Raw genomic sequence first — 17,543 nt, forward strand, 5'->3', positions numbered from 1 at the left:
GATGATGATGTCTGATGCAACAAGGACTTTGGACTTAGCACATAAAAACCTTTTCATAAATTGCTCAGTCCCCCTTCTTGCAAAGTCGTTACAACTCCAAGGTGTAAGAGAACAGCATAAAATTCACACTGATCCCTTCAATTCTTTTTTAAGCATCTTTAAATGCAGCTTTTTTCCCCCTGCTATACATCTTACTTTTTATAGTTAAAAGTAATTTTAAAGCAAAAAAGAACATAAACAATATACACTGACTCTTGACACTCCATTGCTTTTTTAAACTAGAATAATAAAAATTTGCAAATGAACAAAAGAGCGGGAGGAAGATATCTGATTTACAATGTTTTTGAGATAAAGAACACTATAAAAAAAGATCAATGTGAATAATAAAGCATTGTTAACTGAGTCATGACATTTCTATTCTCAGTGAAGATTTGAACAGTAGAGCTCTGCAAATGAGCACCTTGTGCCATTTTCAAAGTGGGAGGAAGACATATAATTATAATTTTTAAAGTGAAGAGAATTTTTTAAAAAATCTCTGTGAAAAAGTTTATTGAAAAACATATCGACATATCAATATGACATAAATTACTTTAATTTTATTAAACTGGGAGGGGGGGAAAACCTCTTTTTGAAGACTGGCTGCAGAAAGCGTTCCTTGAAAAGAATTTTCTTTATTAAAAACTCTTTGCTAAGATGAAACAGCACTGAATGTCAGCACTACCGTATATTTATTCTGTAACTCTTCCAACAGCCGAGATCTATAAAAGAAACATATTTTCAAAACAGTTTTAACCTCCATTGTCTTGATCATTTGTATTAACATTTTTCATGTCACCTATTGAAATCCCTTAAAGGAACCTTTTATTCAGTCAAAATTAATGAAGCCGTTTTCTTAAACAGCCTCCAAAAAGTAAAAAGGACATAATGTTGTGCATTTTATTTGACACACGTTTTCTGCCATTTCACTTATTTGTGTGATGAGAGCAATACTTCATATTTATGCTATCAAGTCTGCAGAGAAAAGTGATTTTGAGAGAGAAGAAAACCAACTCTGCTCTTGCTGTATGTGCAATTTAAATCCACAGCAAAAAATACAGCATTGATCAGATTACTCCAATTGAGTCATTTAGTGCTTTGGCATTCCTAAAGTTAGGGCCCAGCTGTGAAATCATACTTGGGGCCAAACATTGCTGTTAGGTGAATGCACATGGCTCCCATTTTCTTCAAAGGGAATGACACACATGGCCAATATTTAGCTTTCACCTCTTCCATTCTTTAGCAAGCAGAGCCAGAACCAGTGGAGTATATGCAGGCAATTTAACAGAATTAAGAATACAATCAAGATTTTCCGGGACTTACTAGTGATTTGGGATATATAATTCAATACACATCAAAACACAGATGCTCAGCATATTCTGAAAATCAGGCCATCTCGAATGTCTTGCTTTAAGCAGGTAAAATCATAAATTACTCTGAGTATTTTGGCCATTGGATCCTAACAAACTGGGTGTAGCACACTTCTTCAAAATTATAAACTCCAATTTCTGGCTTGGCTAGGATGCCTGGGAGAATTACAACATCCCAACCCATTTTTGTTCCTTTGTTGGCACAGAGCTCTCCCCTGCCATTACCATTACAGGACTTGAGCACAGTGCAGGTGCCCTTCTGCAGCAGGTGACCCCAAGGGAAAATCCAGCTCCTGGCTCTGCAGGTCTCCTGGGATGCACTGGGCTGCTGGGATGGACTTATAGCTAAGTGCCATGGAGAGAAACAAGGATGCAACCCAAAAAGCTAGCTGCCCCATGCTGCATGCAGATCTTCATTTCAACTCAAGGTCAAGTGGAAAACTTTTCTACCATCCTTGCTGACTCTCCTCTTCACTTTCTCCTGACTCCATCTGTTCCTCACCCATCTCCTTCGTTCCGCACTCGCCTCCCTCTTCTTCCTGTGTCCATCTGTTCCCTCCTTCCTAGACACAAGTTGGGAAAGGGAAGTAAATTCAGTCATTCACTGAACAGATTTCAAGATGAACCCCCTCCCTCTCCAGTTCTAACTTCATTCATCATGGTAAAAATCATAATGAATAGAAATGTTGAAGGTGAAAATTTATTAGGGATTGTGTTGCTTTCTTTTATGAAAAGCAGTTAAAGCAGCATATAAACATTGGCTTCATTCATTTTTTCTTAATATATGGCATAATTAGTGAGAAATATTAGTGGAAGTGCTTGCTATGCAGTCCATCAACACATGCCTGTCAGAGCTTAGGATCTGGGCCAAAAGTTTTTGCCAGTCCTGTGATAGATTTACAATAAGCCTATAGAAGGCTTTACAGTTAGCTGGGTCACTAATTCATGAAGTTAAAATGTATGCAATGGGGTCAAAAATTCACTATTGATAAAATACCCCCTCCCGGGATTGCACCATTAGCTTTGTTACTGCAACAGCAAAATAAAGCAAACCCAAATCTCCTGTGAATTACCAGTCCATCATCGTAAATCAGTAGTGAAGCACTTGCACGAGTTCATGATGTCATCTGAAGCCCGAGATATATTTATAGCCTTGTGTACTATTTCCTGTTTCCTCATGACAAAAATAAACAGTCTCCAAATCCCCTGCATCCTTCTGCCTGAGCTCAGCAAAATGTAATGGGCACGAATCTCTGAAAGGCCCTGTGATGTATGGGTCTGGAGCAGCTCCCTTCTGATGGGCCACGGCGCCCGCACTCCCTCCGGCCTCTCCATGTGGGCGACAGCAGTTCCCATGGAGTTTGCTCCATCTGCTGCACTCACTGCTGGGATAGTCCCACACCCCCTCCTACTCTGCCTCCCTGTCACCTGGAGAGAGAAGAAAAGGAGATTTAAGCCTCCAAGCCTTAGGCATGGAGTGAACAGCCTGGCAGGCGCATCTGAGGTGGAGGAGCTCAGCATTGCTCAGTGTGGGGACCTGGGCTTGCCACCGCAGGGACCTTGGGCATCTTGTCCACCAAGACTGACAAGCCATGAAGCTTGGAGTTTGGGCTTAAATTTCCTCTCTCCTCCTTTACTCATGATTTGGGATCCTCATTTAAGGTTTCTGAGGTGTTCGGGCATGGATGATGCCCCACATTTCATCTCACACCTCCCAGCTCTCAAATTTTCTGTACCTACCTCAATTGCTGTGTTTGCTGTGATCCTCTTCACCTCTTCTTGAAACTTTCTGACTTGGCAGTTTGTTTTATTTTTGCTTCCTTTCCTGAAAAGAGACAGAGGGTAACACAAACAGCACACCATGCCATGTAACCTCCCTCAACAAGGAAGCAGATTTGCTTCTGTTTGACCTCAGACCAACAACTCCTGGAGTCAATGACTGTCACTAAGTGGCTGAGGGTGATAGCTGTGCCAAACCACATTCATTGGACACTTATCCCTCTTCAATTTTGTTTTCTTCTCTCCACCAAGACCGTCGCACCAGCTCCCTGCCTCTACTGGCCCTCCCTGGAGTGACATCGAGCAGTGAGGACCATCCAGGTAAGCTGCTGTCCCCATGCACGCAGAGATACTCCCTCCCTGGCAGACCATTATATCCCTTAAATGACCAAGAAAAAGTGTTTTGTTTTTCTTTGGCTTTTACCTTTTTGAAGCACTGCTGTAAAACTCTGAGGTTTGGGTTTCATCGTTCTATGAGAACCAAGTGTGTTCAGATCAAGCCTTCATACGTACAAGTTTTCATCCATCAGGTCTGATGTAGCTCTGCCTGTGTCATCTGGGGACTGAATGGACATGGCACACAGCTCTTTCAGTGATGAGCATGTGCTACATTAAACAGACAGGTAGCGACAGCAGGGCACGGGATAATGAATGCTGCACTCTACACCAACATGCCTCAGGGGAAAATTAAAAAGTTACAGGTCCTAAACTGCTACAGTTTTCCACACAGTTTAGCATTAACCCTTGAGACTCCTTGCTACAGGGGTGCGAGACAAAGGGCCACTGACAGGATGAATTTGGAGTAAATGCCAGCATTGAGCAGAGACACAGGCTCTCTCATCATTTGCTTGTAAGATGTGGATGAGCCCTAGGAGGGTCAGAGATCAATTCTCCTTCTCCTTCAGTGGAGTCTCCTCCTAAACAGCTGCTCCAAGAGCTGCTTTGGATTACCTGCATTGCTGTAGTCCCTGTTCAGCAGAACAGAGCACCTCTTAAACCCTCTGTCCCTTATCAAAAATAGACTTAGAGCCCTCGTATGCCTCTATACTAAATCTAATTTCAGAAGCATGCAGGGAAACTGCAGACTCCTCTTCTCCAGGGCTTCAAGATGCTGGTTTGTGCCTAAAGCCAATGAAGAGAAATAGAGGTCAGGGGACATACTGCAATGCCAGTCTTGGTATCACTGCTCCTCCCCATTAACCAGAGGGATCTGGGGCTGGCATCAGTGAAAAGTAAGTGATTTACTTTGTGCTTTCATGAATTTAGACACTTGTAGTCAGCCATCTGAATCGCCCAGCTCCAAAAAGAAAAAGAAAAAAGAAATTCAATGTGAGTATTGAGACTATCTTTAATACAAACATGGGTGAACAATCCCAGTCTTCTACTGCAACAGCCAAGGCGAGTCCCAGCTTCCCCAAGTGAGGAAGAAAGTTGCTACTTCATACTATTTAAAAATGGCACATTGTGGGGGTGTACCTTTAGCAGCCTCTGCCTAACAGTCTAACACTGAATAATCTGAGATTTCTTCATCATGATACACTTATTTTTCCCTTTAAGTTCACTTCAGTGGTTGATTTCTATACGTTAAAAACACAGACATATGTGGACATTTGAAGCTGAACACAGGATCTTAAAAGAGAGTCACAAAGTTTGACCCTCTTCCCAACTCTAATTATAATTTGGGGTTTTTTAAATTCTCATTTCACAGCAATCATAAATACTATGAGTGGTATGTCATATATTTTTAAAGCCTATTTGGCTACATCTATTTGTTCCAAACTCTCAACCTACTACTGTTCCATCCACCAACAAACTATAATAGGAAAAAAAAAAAGTGCTAACCACCTTTTTTTTCTGCTGGCCTGGCACAATCTTTATTTCTTCAGACACTTTGTGCAAACATTAAATTGATAAAAGACATAATGTAGATGGACCCACAGCTGAACTGAAGGTAATTGCATAAAAATGAAATGGAGACCTATAATTGTACACTGCTTTAGCCTCTCCTGCAGTGTTTTCTGGAAGCAAGGATCTCGCTTGTCATAGCAAGTTGCTTGTTACAGTGATTGCGTGAAGACTTGATCTAGCTGTACAAGACAAGTATAACATTACTGAAAGGGAGCTTTTCAAACTAAGAGTCTGACACTAAAATGTACTGTATTTTCCAAGATGTAGTATGCTTTAACAAACAGAAGAGTCCCTGAGTGACAGCTTTTGTTACCCTTTTGTTTGATGGTGCTGTATTGAAAAATTCAGGTTATGTCTATGCCTTTCTATTTCTGGTTTTGATTTCTCTTCAACAGCACTTCAAGAATAAAAATTGACTCCAAGTATGAATAGTAGAAGTCGGTGGATACAGTAAATGTCAGTCTGGCATTTACTGATTACTTCTGTCAGACTTTTTTTTCAGTCTGGCTTCTTGAATGCTTAAATGCATTCCATGGGCCATTGTATTGTTGCAGAATTGGGAAACTCCACAAATATATCATGAATTAAAACATGTCTAGTTTAGATTTTTGGGCAGATTTTGAAAGTGGAAAATATTAGTTATTCTTGCCTAAGCCTTTTGATCTGCTCCATGTGTATCCAAAGGCTCAGCCTGGGTGGAGTTCTCAGTGTGAACAAGCAAGACCTATTTGTGATATTGGCACCAGGCTAACAGGTAGGGCTTGTGTCTTTTGAACAATTGTTATCCAATAAATCCAGTGTATAAGCAGGACATCTCTTCCTCCTGAGTTCTGCTGTGTTAATCAGCACAACTTTTCCTGGAGATGGTTGCTTGAATCAAAGGGCAGGCAAACTTGTGGAATGTCATTGGTTTACAAACACTGGAAAACAGTCATGACTGTACATGAAAGGCCATCCAAAATTCATGAGTTTTTACATTCTGGACTAAAGAGGCTGTCCAAGAAGTCGGGGGGGGGGGGGGGGAAACCTGTATTTGCTTACTCTGAGGGGAAAACCATCAGCAACTCATCACAGATGGGCAAATCCAGACATGCATAGCCTCAGATGCTGATTTCCTATGCCCAAAGGTAGAAGCTCATGGGGGAACTGTGTGCTTTGCATTGCTGGCTCACACCCAGTGGTACCACTGCCTCTCCTGCCCTTCCCATCTTGCCTGTGGCTTTCCTTCATTATAATGCTCATAAAACCTGACACTTTTAGGTTTCTGAGCCTCCTCTCTTTGCCAGTGCTTTCTTGTTACCTCCATCCCATCTTTCAGTCCCTGCCCAAGGCCAAGTCTCCTGGACAGGGAAATTCACATTTCCATCACGGTAGACTTTGTTATCATTATGACTTCAAAATCAAGACAATACTTCTGTCAACACATAATTTTAAAGCAGTGGTATAAAATGAAACTGATAGCCTAGTTTTTATGCTTATCTTATCCCAACGTCTTACTCTACTAACTTCTACTCAGCTTTTCTGCTTCTATGTATTTCACTAGGTAAAAAATGATCTAAAATGCCTAGAAACATGGCTAGAAATTTAAATTAACTGCTCACTCATTCTGTAAGTAAATAGAGTCATAGAAATCATAGAAAAATTAGCTTGGAAGGGAATCTAGAATCACCTCGTTTGGCCTCTCTCAGAAAGCCACAGTAAGAGCAGTCTGCTGGGGTCCATGCCCAGCTGAGCTCTTCACACAACCACAGCCTTTGTGCGGTCTCTTCTGGTGCTTTACACATCCCATGATGATGAATTGATTCCCTGGGCAGTGCCAGTTGCCTTTGCAGCTTCTGGCAGTGCCCTCTCCTCATTTTCCATCTGTCCCCTGCTGGGAGGAGTTGGGGTCTGACTTCTCCATTTCCCTGGCTCCGGAGGGGAACAAAGCATCCAGCACTGTTCTTTGCCTTCTCCTCCAGGCCAAAGCCAGCTCCCCCAGTCTCTGCTCACACAGAAGGTCTTCCAGACCCCTCACTACCTCAGTGGCCTTCACTGGACTTGAACTAGATACTACTTATCTCTCAAATCCTTGCTTCCCCCCTCTTCAAGCCTTATGGTTGCACTGGTTTTTCACTTACCCTGTAATCCATCCATCCATCCCATCCACATTTCCTCCTCTCTCTGCAAGGATACTGGGGGAACAGCTGCAGTCTCATCAAGGTTTCACTCTCTGTCAGCCTTTCCTTGGCTTTTCTTTGGAAGAAAGGAAACATGTGTCAGAAGTCAAAGGTACCTAAAAACCAAGGGATATGCAGGGCTTCTCTTCAGACTCCTTGCAGGCAACCACTTCGGAGCACTTACTGTTCCTCTCAGAAAGCAGCATTTGCAAAACTGAGGTGTTTGTAAAGATTGATTTTCTGTATATAGCTCAAGAGCAAGCATATCACAAGACTTAAGTGAGATAAAAAGTGAGGCTGTGCTTGATTTGAGGTGCAGGAGTTAATCAGCTGTAGATAAGAACTGATGAGGTTTTATCATCCCCACTATGGAGAGAATGACTGTGTTTCTTGGCCACTTGATCACTTCAGAGATCGAGTGAAACTATATATCAGCCCATGTTTATCTGTGCCTGAGGAGTTCTTCAAGAATAAATTGAACTCAGAACTCTTCTTAACCTTTCCCCTAGTTGGGGCTTAAAATTAAGCTCTCCCTCTGGTTTTTGAGCTGCCTCTCTGGCACGTTGACAGCATGTGAAGTATCCCATCTCCTAGTTGACTTCCAGGCCAACAACGCAAGTGGGGATGCAGTTATGAAATAAGGAATCTGGATGCTAAACAGAGACCATCTGGCTGTCTTGGCTACAAGATTGTGAGCCACGGTGAGCTGGCACATCTGCATCTAGGAACCGCCCATGTGCACATCGTTGGCTGTTAATTTAGGGAAACGAGGTTGCAGCTGAAAAATAACAAGATAATTGTTTTGCCTTCTTTTATGTCACATACTGAAGTTAGGATATCAAACTCTAAATAGATGTCAACTGAGGCAACAGTTCTGTTTTCTTTCCAAACCTGATCCCACCCACTGGAAGTGAATTATTACTTAGCCTCCAAGTCCTCTGGGTTTAAGAGAAAACCTTAGAAGGCAAGTTCACAAATACCTTTACTATGAATAAACCTCTGTAAAGAGACTGAAATCATTAGGTGAGAAGGGTTAGGCCTTGGAAGTAAACAACTGTAAGTTTGAAAATTCTGCATATGTTATTCTCTCAGATCTCTGCCTTGGTATCACAGTCTTTTTTTTCCTAATCCCACCAGATAACCAGCTTACAAATGAAAAACACACAGATGAAAAGCCTATGAAAGGTATTGTTATGAGTTCTGTCGCAGAATTCAGCATCACAGACTCTTCATCAAAGGGCACCAAAAATGAGAAGAAATTGTCAGATGCAAGCAGATCATCCATTGCTTCCCTGGAGAAATGCAGAGAATTCACTTACATTGAAGATGATGCATCAGTACATCAGAGAGACAGCGACGGTATGTTTTATAAAACAGATCACATTTGAGCTGATTTCTAAATAATGCCCACTGCAAAAGAACTATGTATAACCAACTCGAAATTAAATGTTGAACAGGAGGTTCAAGAACATCGCCAAAAGCAATGTTAAGTTGCCCTGCAGACATTTGTGTGATAGATGAGAATTTCTAGAAGATGATCTTAAATTGTCAGTGATACTAAAGTCATAGAAGAGGAGCTTAGAGCTTATTGTGCCACAGAGCATTTGTACTTTAGCAATGAGAGTTTGCACGGAGGCACCAGTGTCAGTGTCAGATAAATCTATTCCTGGTTATTCCAGTGGATGTTTAAAAAAGGCTCTGTGAAGTATTTCAGAAGTTTCTTTTGAGTGCCTTTCGCAATAATGGATTAGTGTGTTATATCCAATGGAGCAGGGATCTGTCGTGCATATCATTTGACAATTCCTAAATTAAGCATTTCTAAATAGAGATCAACACAATAAAGTGCCCTGTTCTCCAAGAATCATTAACATCTCTTTTGTGTCACAGATCCTTACAAAAGGGATGTCTATGATACATCTATTGGAATATGCTTAATTTCAAAGAAGGATCTGAAGTATTTATTTTCTTTAGGGGACTTGTCCTCTTGTCCAGACACTCCCTATTTTTGAGTTTGAGGTCTCTCTCAACCAATACTGGCACACAGGTGTGTACCATATGATGCAAATAACAGATTTCATTCTCCTTAAAAAAGCTAAATGTGAAGGAAATTAACAACAACAACAAAAAACCCCAATCTGTGCTTAATTAATAATGTTAAGGGCTGGATAGAAGCCAAGAAAACCAAAGGAAGACAGATTTGTGGTTGTCATTGCATACTCAGCTCACTCCACTCTGACAACTTACTGCTTATTCCACATACACAAGGCCAAATCCTGTTTGCTGGTGCTTGGAGAACCTCTGAAGGCAGAGCAATAGATGAGGAAATTGGTGATTATTTTGTTCCCAGGGCTCAGGCAAGAGCAAATACAACACCCATAGGTCTCACCAAGGATGACCAGAAAGGCTTCAGCAAGCTTTGGACCAGGATTGTTCAGGGCATCATCTGTGTGAGCAGATGCCACCAAACAAGAGCAGGAAAACTTAGAGATGAGACACACTAGAAAAATATTATAAATTCTTCTTTTGTGCTAATTAATCTAGTAATGTAGAGAAGAGAGCTGAGGTCATTGTTCTCACTGAGATAAATGCAGTAATGCCGTTTGGCAAACAGCGGGGAAAACAGAGGGGAAAACAAGAGATTGCATCTTCTTTTATGCAGTTTGTGGCTAATTTATTTTCAAATATATAAATGAATGCATAGGAATGGATGTCTAATTGCTAATATCTATTATTTATATACATTACCCCACTTAAAACAGGACCAAAAAGCCTCACACATGCAGATTTTTTGAAATGTGTTACATCCATTATCACAGTTCATGGTGTGTGCTCTGATGGGAATTTAAAAGCATCTTTACTGCACATCACAGAGTCTGTGCTGAAACATTACTTTATTATTAAAATCTCGTGCTTTTTGTGTGCTCTCTTTCCTGGATGAAGCCCTAAGAAAATCATATCTATTCTCTCCAGATTACATAAGCACCATTATGGTTAACACATTCAGGGGAAAAAAATGTTATTAAAAAATGGATCTTTGGAGAGGGAGAAAAAAAATTGCCAAATCCTTAATTGAGACATAACTTTGAATTCTGTCTCTCACATCTATGTATAGAAAAGAATTTTCATAAACATAAGAGATCTAAAAAGAATAGTCTTAATTACACCAAGAACTACTGGATAAAGTGATTACATTTTCTACAGTGTAAATTTCATACAATTAAATACAGTGGTGTCACCTTATTAACTGTTTCAATTTTATAATTATTTCAGTTCATTTAGCTAGGAAAAAATATAAGCATGAACTTACTGAGTATCACCAAAATCTAGTCATTCTTATTTGACAGAACTGACTTAGAAGTTAGTTGTGCTTGTCTGAACCTAAATAGATCTTGACATATTTAAATAAGTAATAAAATTGATAATATTGGTGATTATATGCCATTTAGAAAGAAGTTCAGTCATATGCTATTTGTTCTTGCTACCTTGCCTTTTTAATAAAGGAGCTGGAATGATTTTTTTTTAATTTTGTTTTTTCATCAAGAAAGCTTTCTAAAAAAAAAAATCATAATTCTGGAAACTTCCTGGCAGTGAACTTCATGTTACGTGAGCTAGAAAATGCCACAACAGAACCAATGCAGTTGAATGAGTTCACAGTTAGTCATCCTAGGGCAAGAAATGTGGTTATAACCATATGCTTTCCTGAAAGAAGCAATGAAAAGACATTTGTATTGTTGAAGGCATTTTTCCTTTCCAAAAACAAGAAGGAAAGAAAAAAAAAAAAAAAAAAGGAAAGGTCTGGGTCTGTGCTCCAAGTGAGTGGATTCACACAGTTGGAATCTCACACCTGCTGCACCCCGGCAGCCTCCCCAGATGCTGGAGGCTGAGGGGTGAGGAGTTAATTAGTTGATTTTGGGAGGGCACGAACATAGCACAGAGTGTTAGTCATGGTGACCAAGCTTTCAGGAATATTCACTGACACATATCCTACATAATCTATTTTCCAAACTTTTGTCTCCTTTGAAAAACTGACATTTGTGAACAAAAAGGTGGGGACCCCGTTTGGTGGGGAGTTGGCAGGAGCTTGAGCTGAGACACACTGCCCTCTCTGAATGCTTTTCTCCAGACCTGCTCTCCCTCCCTGTCCTTGGTAGTCTTTTAACATTTTTAGTGTAAACTCCTGTGAAAATGAAAATAAACTGCAGTGTCACCTGTGCTGGTGTTATGGTTTACTCAGCTCCACAGAACCCCTCACGCACTGCCCCACTGCAGAATGGGGGTACCAGAAGGAAGGAAGAAAAGGAAGAAAACTCATGGGATGAGATAAATGCAGTGTAATAGGACAATGCAATGGTTTTAAACTGGAGGAAGAAGAAAAAAATTTAAAAAAAAATAGAATATACAAAAGAAGGTATACACAATGTAATCGATCACCACTCACCAGCTTATGCCCAGTCAGTTATGTGAGCAGAAACTCCTGCTTGTTTTCTGCCTGATTTGATGCCATATTGTCTGGACTATCCTTCTAGCCAGCTGGGGTCAGCTGTCCTGTCTGTGTCCCCTCCCAGCTCTTTGTGCCTCTCCAGTCTCCTTGCTGTCCAGGCATGAGAAGATAAAATTTGGTTTAAAGGCCTTGTTCTTCTGGATTTCATTGCCACAGAATATTTCCATTCAAATTCTTTTCATACAGCTGTTGTTTTTCCAGAGCAATTAAAATAGAAAATAAACTTTTCACTTGTCTTTATGGAAGTAGTTATCATTAGTGTATTTTTAGCCCACCCCTCACTTCTGGCCTAAACCTGGGCAATCCCAGCTCACTCTTGTTCTTACATCTCCCTGCTTTTCCTTTCTCTTAGATGAATGCGCAACACTTATCCTGGCCTGCTTGTTCTGCCAGTTTTGGGACTTTCTTATAATGCTGCCTGATACCTGTGAACATTGGCTGACAGATACCTGTTGTCCATCCAATAGATATTACCAGACCTCTGACGAAGACCACGGCAGCAACGATTGCAACTGTGACTGTGACATTGATTGCAGCCTCTTTGAGTCCTGCCACGAGACTGGGGAGTGCCTGGAGCTGGCCATGGAGATCTCAGAAGTCTGCTATCGCTGATTGATAGGAAAATAATTGACAAAATTCCTCAAAACTACCCGACAGATTACAAAGGAGAATTTTTTTTTTAATATTAATCATAACCAGAGGTTTTGTCAATGAGGACTATGTGCATCTTGTTGCTCCCTCCCTGGAGGTCTCTATATCTGTACCATTCTGGTGGCATGATATCACAAACTGCTGAAACCAATAAAGGACAAAAAGGGGTCTTCTCTGCCATAGATGACAACAGAATTCCTAAGTGCCAAGTGTGCTTGCTGCTTTACCCACTGTCAATCCAAGCTTTTATAAACCTTTAATTGCTTTAAACACTGATTTCGCCATTCATAAACACAGAACAAATTAGGACATTGTTTTAGGACTGATATATATATTAGTTCATCTTCCTAATGGATTCATACCTAAACATGTATTACACATTGTTGGCTATTATAAATAATTCATGATACAGCATCATTTTATAATTAAAAATTTATTTATTCAATCTCTTAAAACACTCTTATATGCCCAGTATAGGTAGAAAAAAAATTTAAATAAATTAGAAATCATGCTACTGGTAATTACAGCAAATGTCACTGAAAATCTCCAGTGAATTTTGTGGAGGAAGCATTTTCACAGGGTACTGCAGTTCAACAGTGTATTAATGTGCTGGCCCATGGTTATGTAATAACAGGTTAGACCTATTGTTCATTAGTTATAGGAAAGGGCTTCTTAAGTGTAATTAGCCTAAATGGGAATTGACTGCACACTTCCAGAGAAGAATTACCCCAAAGATAGCCAGTAACTCCTTTGCTCGATTTTCATTTGTAAGACTTTTGCAAGAAACAGAATATTGCCACCTATTCTAGTGCAAACAGGCATCTCCACCTGTGCACAAAAGAGTACAAAATGACAGTATCTATCCTGGTTGTGCTTTCAAATTCCCTCTCTCTCTTTTCTGATGGCAGGTCTGATTAAAAAAAAGGAAATACATGCTGTACATTACACATATGACAACAAAAGCATGTAAATTCAGCTGCCTGAGGGTCCAGAACACAGGTATTAAGCACAGAGGAAAATATAGAATTGCTTGCTCACATTAGGCATTTATAGACTAACACCAAAGTCAGTGTTTGCTATGTCTAAGTACTAAAATTTCTCCCAAAAACCCCACTGATCTCAGTGTAGAAGTGCCTGTGGAATCCCAAACGAGGGTCCTGGGCAAGATACTGGAATATTAAACATTTCTAAAATCACTGAAGCCACTTGTTTATTAATCAGAGTAGCCCTGGTGCACAAACATTTAATGGGGGAAAAAAATCATGCATATACCCTTTCCTTATCCCCCTTCTGAAGAACTCATGTTTTCAAAAAAATCAGAAAGCCAGAAGTAGAAACACTAACAACCTTTTTCCAGGTGTCTTACAAAGCCTGTGACCAGAAGACAATAAACCTTAGCAATGCAGCAAGCAGCCCAGAACACCTTATTTCTCTGTTCCTTCTGGGACATTGGTGGGGAATAGAAGAGATTTCCTTATCTTACATTGTCCAATTGTGAGCTGTAGTCACCTAAAGGAGTTAAATTAGTCCTTCATCACCACATCAGTCCCAGCCTGCTGGCTGGGTCTGGACCCAGACCAGCACAAACCCACTGCCATCCAGGAGGCACTGGTTTGGGTCACCCACCCCAGGATGGGCAATGCTGAGTTTCAATGCTTCAGTTCGCATTCTCACACAGAATTTTGATCTTAAATCTCACAAAGCTAAGCTAAACTCTCACTGCTGCATACCAGGCCACAGAGGCTTGGATCATTCTATCCTTTCTGCCACAGGTTGTGGTAGAAAGTGACATGTGGGTATTTATGAATAAAAACTCTGACCCAAGGCACTTAGGAGTCAGAAAAGAGGGAAGCTTGTTCCACATACCATTTCCCAGAGAAGCACCAATAAAGATGTACATTGGCAGTCCTTGCTCTTGATGCCAGTCTCCAAAACAGGAGATTTCATATGCAATGGCTGGACGGAGCACAAGAGGGAAAACCTGAGGTTGGCATACACCAAAATGTTGTCAGTGAGGGAATCAAAGGTGGGAACTAGCCTTTCAAACCAGGATGTCTTGTTCCAGTTCTGAGTCTGCAAGAAAAAACACACCTCACCAGTATAACTCATGGCAAGTGAAGCCTCATTCAGCTGTGGAACTGGACTGGGTGCTCTTGGCACAAATGTGGAATTTTTTCCAATTTTTTTCCTAGGAATCATTATTCCTTTTTTTTGTTTGGTTGGTTGGTTTTGTTTTGTTTTGTTTTGTTTCTTTGGTTTTTTTTTTGCTTTTCTTTTAATCCATAGGTTAGCATACTGAGGTCATGTCTACTACAGAGCACAGGTGAGGTCAAAGACAGAAATACTATAGCCATTATTAGACAGGATGTCCCAGCAATACGAATGGAATCACACTGGGATATATTGAGAGCTGCTGTTGGTGGCATTTTAAATAACGCAGCAATATCTCCTTGCCTGAAGTTGGGCACACTGCTCAGTTCCCTGCTTTAGGAAGTAGATTTTTTGAGACCTTTTTGAGCAATGAAGCCTTGAAAAACATGTTATTTCATACAACACAGTAGAATCAGCAGCTTATGATAACTTTGTTTTCTGTCATAAAGTTGTTAATTGCAACATTGTACTTTCATGACACGTAGGAACACTTAAACACATTGACAGCAGAGAAAGTCAGTCAGACTTTCCCACTAACTATTCCAGAAACTCTTTGAAAAGCCATCCTATTCCCACACTAAACTGACTTTCTGGTGCAGAAAAATACCCATTTATCAGATCTGAACATGGGCAGACATTCCAGTGAAGCTGAAGCGTTTGGAACAATTCAAGGCTGGCTCTGTATTTTTTTATTTACTGAGAAGGAAGGTCTGGGTGCTGGAGTAGGAGGCGTTTGGGTGGATGGCTGCTGGGAACATGTTGGACTCAGCTGTGCTCCCGGGGAGATGTCAGCGCGTGGAACCAGCTCCTGAGAACAACAAATAGAAGTTCCCGTTTTGCAAGCGGGAACAGCGCTCCGACACGACGCCTCTCCCCGGCACCAGAAATGCACTGACAGATTGCCTGGGGGAAGAGAGAGACAGAGAGAATAACGGAGAGCTGCACTGCTACCCTCCACAGGAAAGGACCATGGGATGCTCTCTAAGGATCTCCTCTTGGAAATGACCCAGCAGTCTCATCCTTGAGACAAAAATGTCTTTTCATCTCCTTTCACTCTGTTCTCAGAACACAATACGGATTAGGATGTAAACTGTAGGGGAATTGATGTTTGATAATACTAGAAAAGCCCTCAAGGGTCTTCCAAAAATTTAAAGTTCAGTTGTCTCAAAGGATGTTAAGTTCTGTGACTGACCATGAGCACTTACAAAATGTCGTTCTGCTGCTTTGTTCTCCATGTACAGTGAGTCCCTTAGATGTGGGGCTGGCAAAAGTTATCCCATGCATATCCCCAAATATAGGGATGAAATATATTGTATTACCTCATTTGACTTTCTGCGACTTCCTAAAGCACTTTGATCATTCATATTCTCTCAAGAAATAATCAACTAAAACAACAAACCTCTTCCAAATGTCCGGAAAATTCACAACTCTGCCTTAACTCCAGCACTGCTTAGGGATTCAGGCTGAGTGCTACAGCTGAGCTCTAGAAGACTTTGGTTCTCAGGAAGAAAGCAAAATATGGGAACAATTAAGATGTTTGCAATTGTATTTCTCCAATGATGCTTGTACAGTATCAAAAAAAGTTCAAGAGTGTCAGACTAAGAATGTATGTATCTATTAATTTTTTTTTTAATTATATGAATTGAGTGGTTCCATTGCTTTCATCTGTTTGGGTTCTCTTAAATGCAAGGTAAGTTTCCTATTATGCAAGAAAATGAGTTTACCAAGCAGACTGGGATTTCCAGACACTGCTCCACTATAATTCACTGTAACTGAGCATTAATCATGATTAATAATCTATCATTCCTGTGGTTTAGGAAAATAAAAAGGAGTACGTTATTGAGAACCTGCCCTTTCTCTTAGCATACTTCATATAATTGTACAATGGAACAATTCTAGGGAATTCATTATTCTGCTGGTAATGATCTAGATTTCCTTAACATTGCACACGAATGGGAATCGTTGCCATCTGATAGATGTTCCATGGCCTGTACAAAATGAGTTGGTGGGTGCAAGCCAATTCATAATGGATGTGTGCCCATATCACAAAAAACACCATTATAATTGGTACCCTTAGGAAAAATGCCAAGGTCTGAGTGTAAACAGAGCACTTTCTGTCCCAAGAGCTCACGCTTCCGTGGTCAGAGTTGAAGCACAACAGAATGAGCAATGCTGAACTGCATCTGCTGCCTCTGCAAAGGGCTTCGCTCTCCTGAGGAAGCACTTGGCATCTTGGACCCTCTGTAAAATAAGAAGAAAAATCACTCTGAAGGGCCACACTTGTGCCTCATCCCCCACCATCACTAAAGTCATCGTGGGGGTTGTGCAAGTATAAAATGTAGAGGAGACAGCCATTGCTACAGTCCATAATTTGTTCTCTAAGTGTATCCAGAAAAATATATATTGTTACCAAATGAGCAGTGTTTGTTCACCACTTCTCATTTGAAATCTGAAAAATCTTCCTATAGGAAATGCTGAAAGTCACTGACTTACCATCTCCTAGTGCTTTCCAGTGGGAGACACCATTTTAGTTGTATTGAAGAGGGATCAGGGACTTCCAACAGAGAAGTTCATAGGTCATTGGAGTACATTGCTTATAAAATAAAGAGAGAAGAATGAAGATATCTCATGGACATTCTATTGATGGCCTGCATGAACAGAGCAGCTTAAGCAGCAAAGTAATATTGGAAAAGTCTTTTCCTTATTAGAGAATCCTGCAAATCAATCAGTCATTCACATGCCCAAACCACAGTATATTGGAATGACCATGGTACAATGAGAGGAAAAAAACCCCACCTTATCCAAATGCATGAGAAAATCACCATCAATGTCATTAAAATGCAGACTCCATTTATATTGCCAGTTTTGCCATGCTTCCTACAAAGTAAAAAATAATGCCAGAGAGCAGTGAGGAAAATATTATTAGATCAACTGTATAAAAAGCATGAATGATTCCATTAGCAAGCACAGCTGAGAAAAGACAGGATT

General features: G+C 40.5%; 1 protein-coding gene and 1 long non-coding RNA gene across 3 annotated transcripts; one reads left to right on the forward strand and one right to left on the reverse strand.

Moving 5' to 3' along the window:
- Positions 1-1,597: 1,597 nt before the first annotated feature.
- On the reverse strand, positions 1,598-11,837 carry LOC127060074 (uncharacterized). 2 transcript variants are annotated; one of them, XR_007778625.1, is made up of 5 exons: positions 11,691-11,837; positions 7,214-7,328; positions 3,610-3,748; positions 3,147-3,231; positions 1,598-1,965 (listed from the first exon to the last, which is right to left on the reverse strand). It is a non-coding gene; the product is annotated as an uncharacterized LOC127060074 (long non-coding RNA). The 2 variants fall into 2 exon arrangements; XR_007778626.1 differs by lacking the exon at positions 3,610-3,748.
- Positions 3,342-12,365, forward strand: MDFIC2 (MyoD family inhibitor domain containing 2). Its single transcript, XM_018915231.3, is given in 4 exon segments — positions 3,342-3,423; positions 3,426-3,506; positions 8,390-8,611; positions 12,106-12,365. Coding segments are annotated over 4 exon segments (645 nt in total).
- The last annotated feature ends 5,178 nt before the right edge of the window (positions 12,366-17,543 follow it).

This window comes from Serinus canaria, chromosome 12, assembly GCF_022539315.1.
Source record: "Serinus canaria isolate serCan28SL12 chromosome 12, serCan2020, whole genome shotgun sequence".
NCBI lineage: Eukaryota > Metazoa > Chordata > Aves > Passeriformes > Fringillidae > Serinus > Serinus canaria.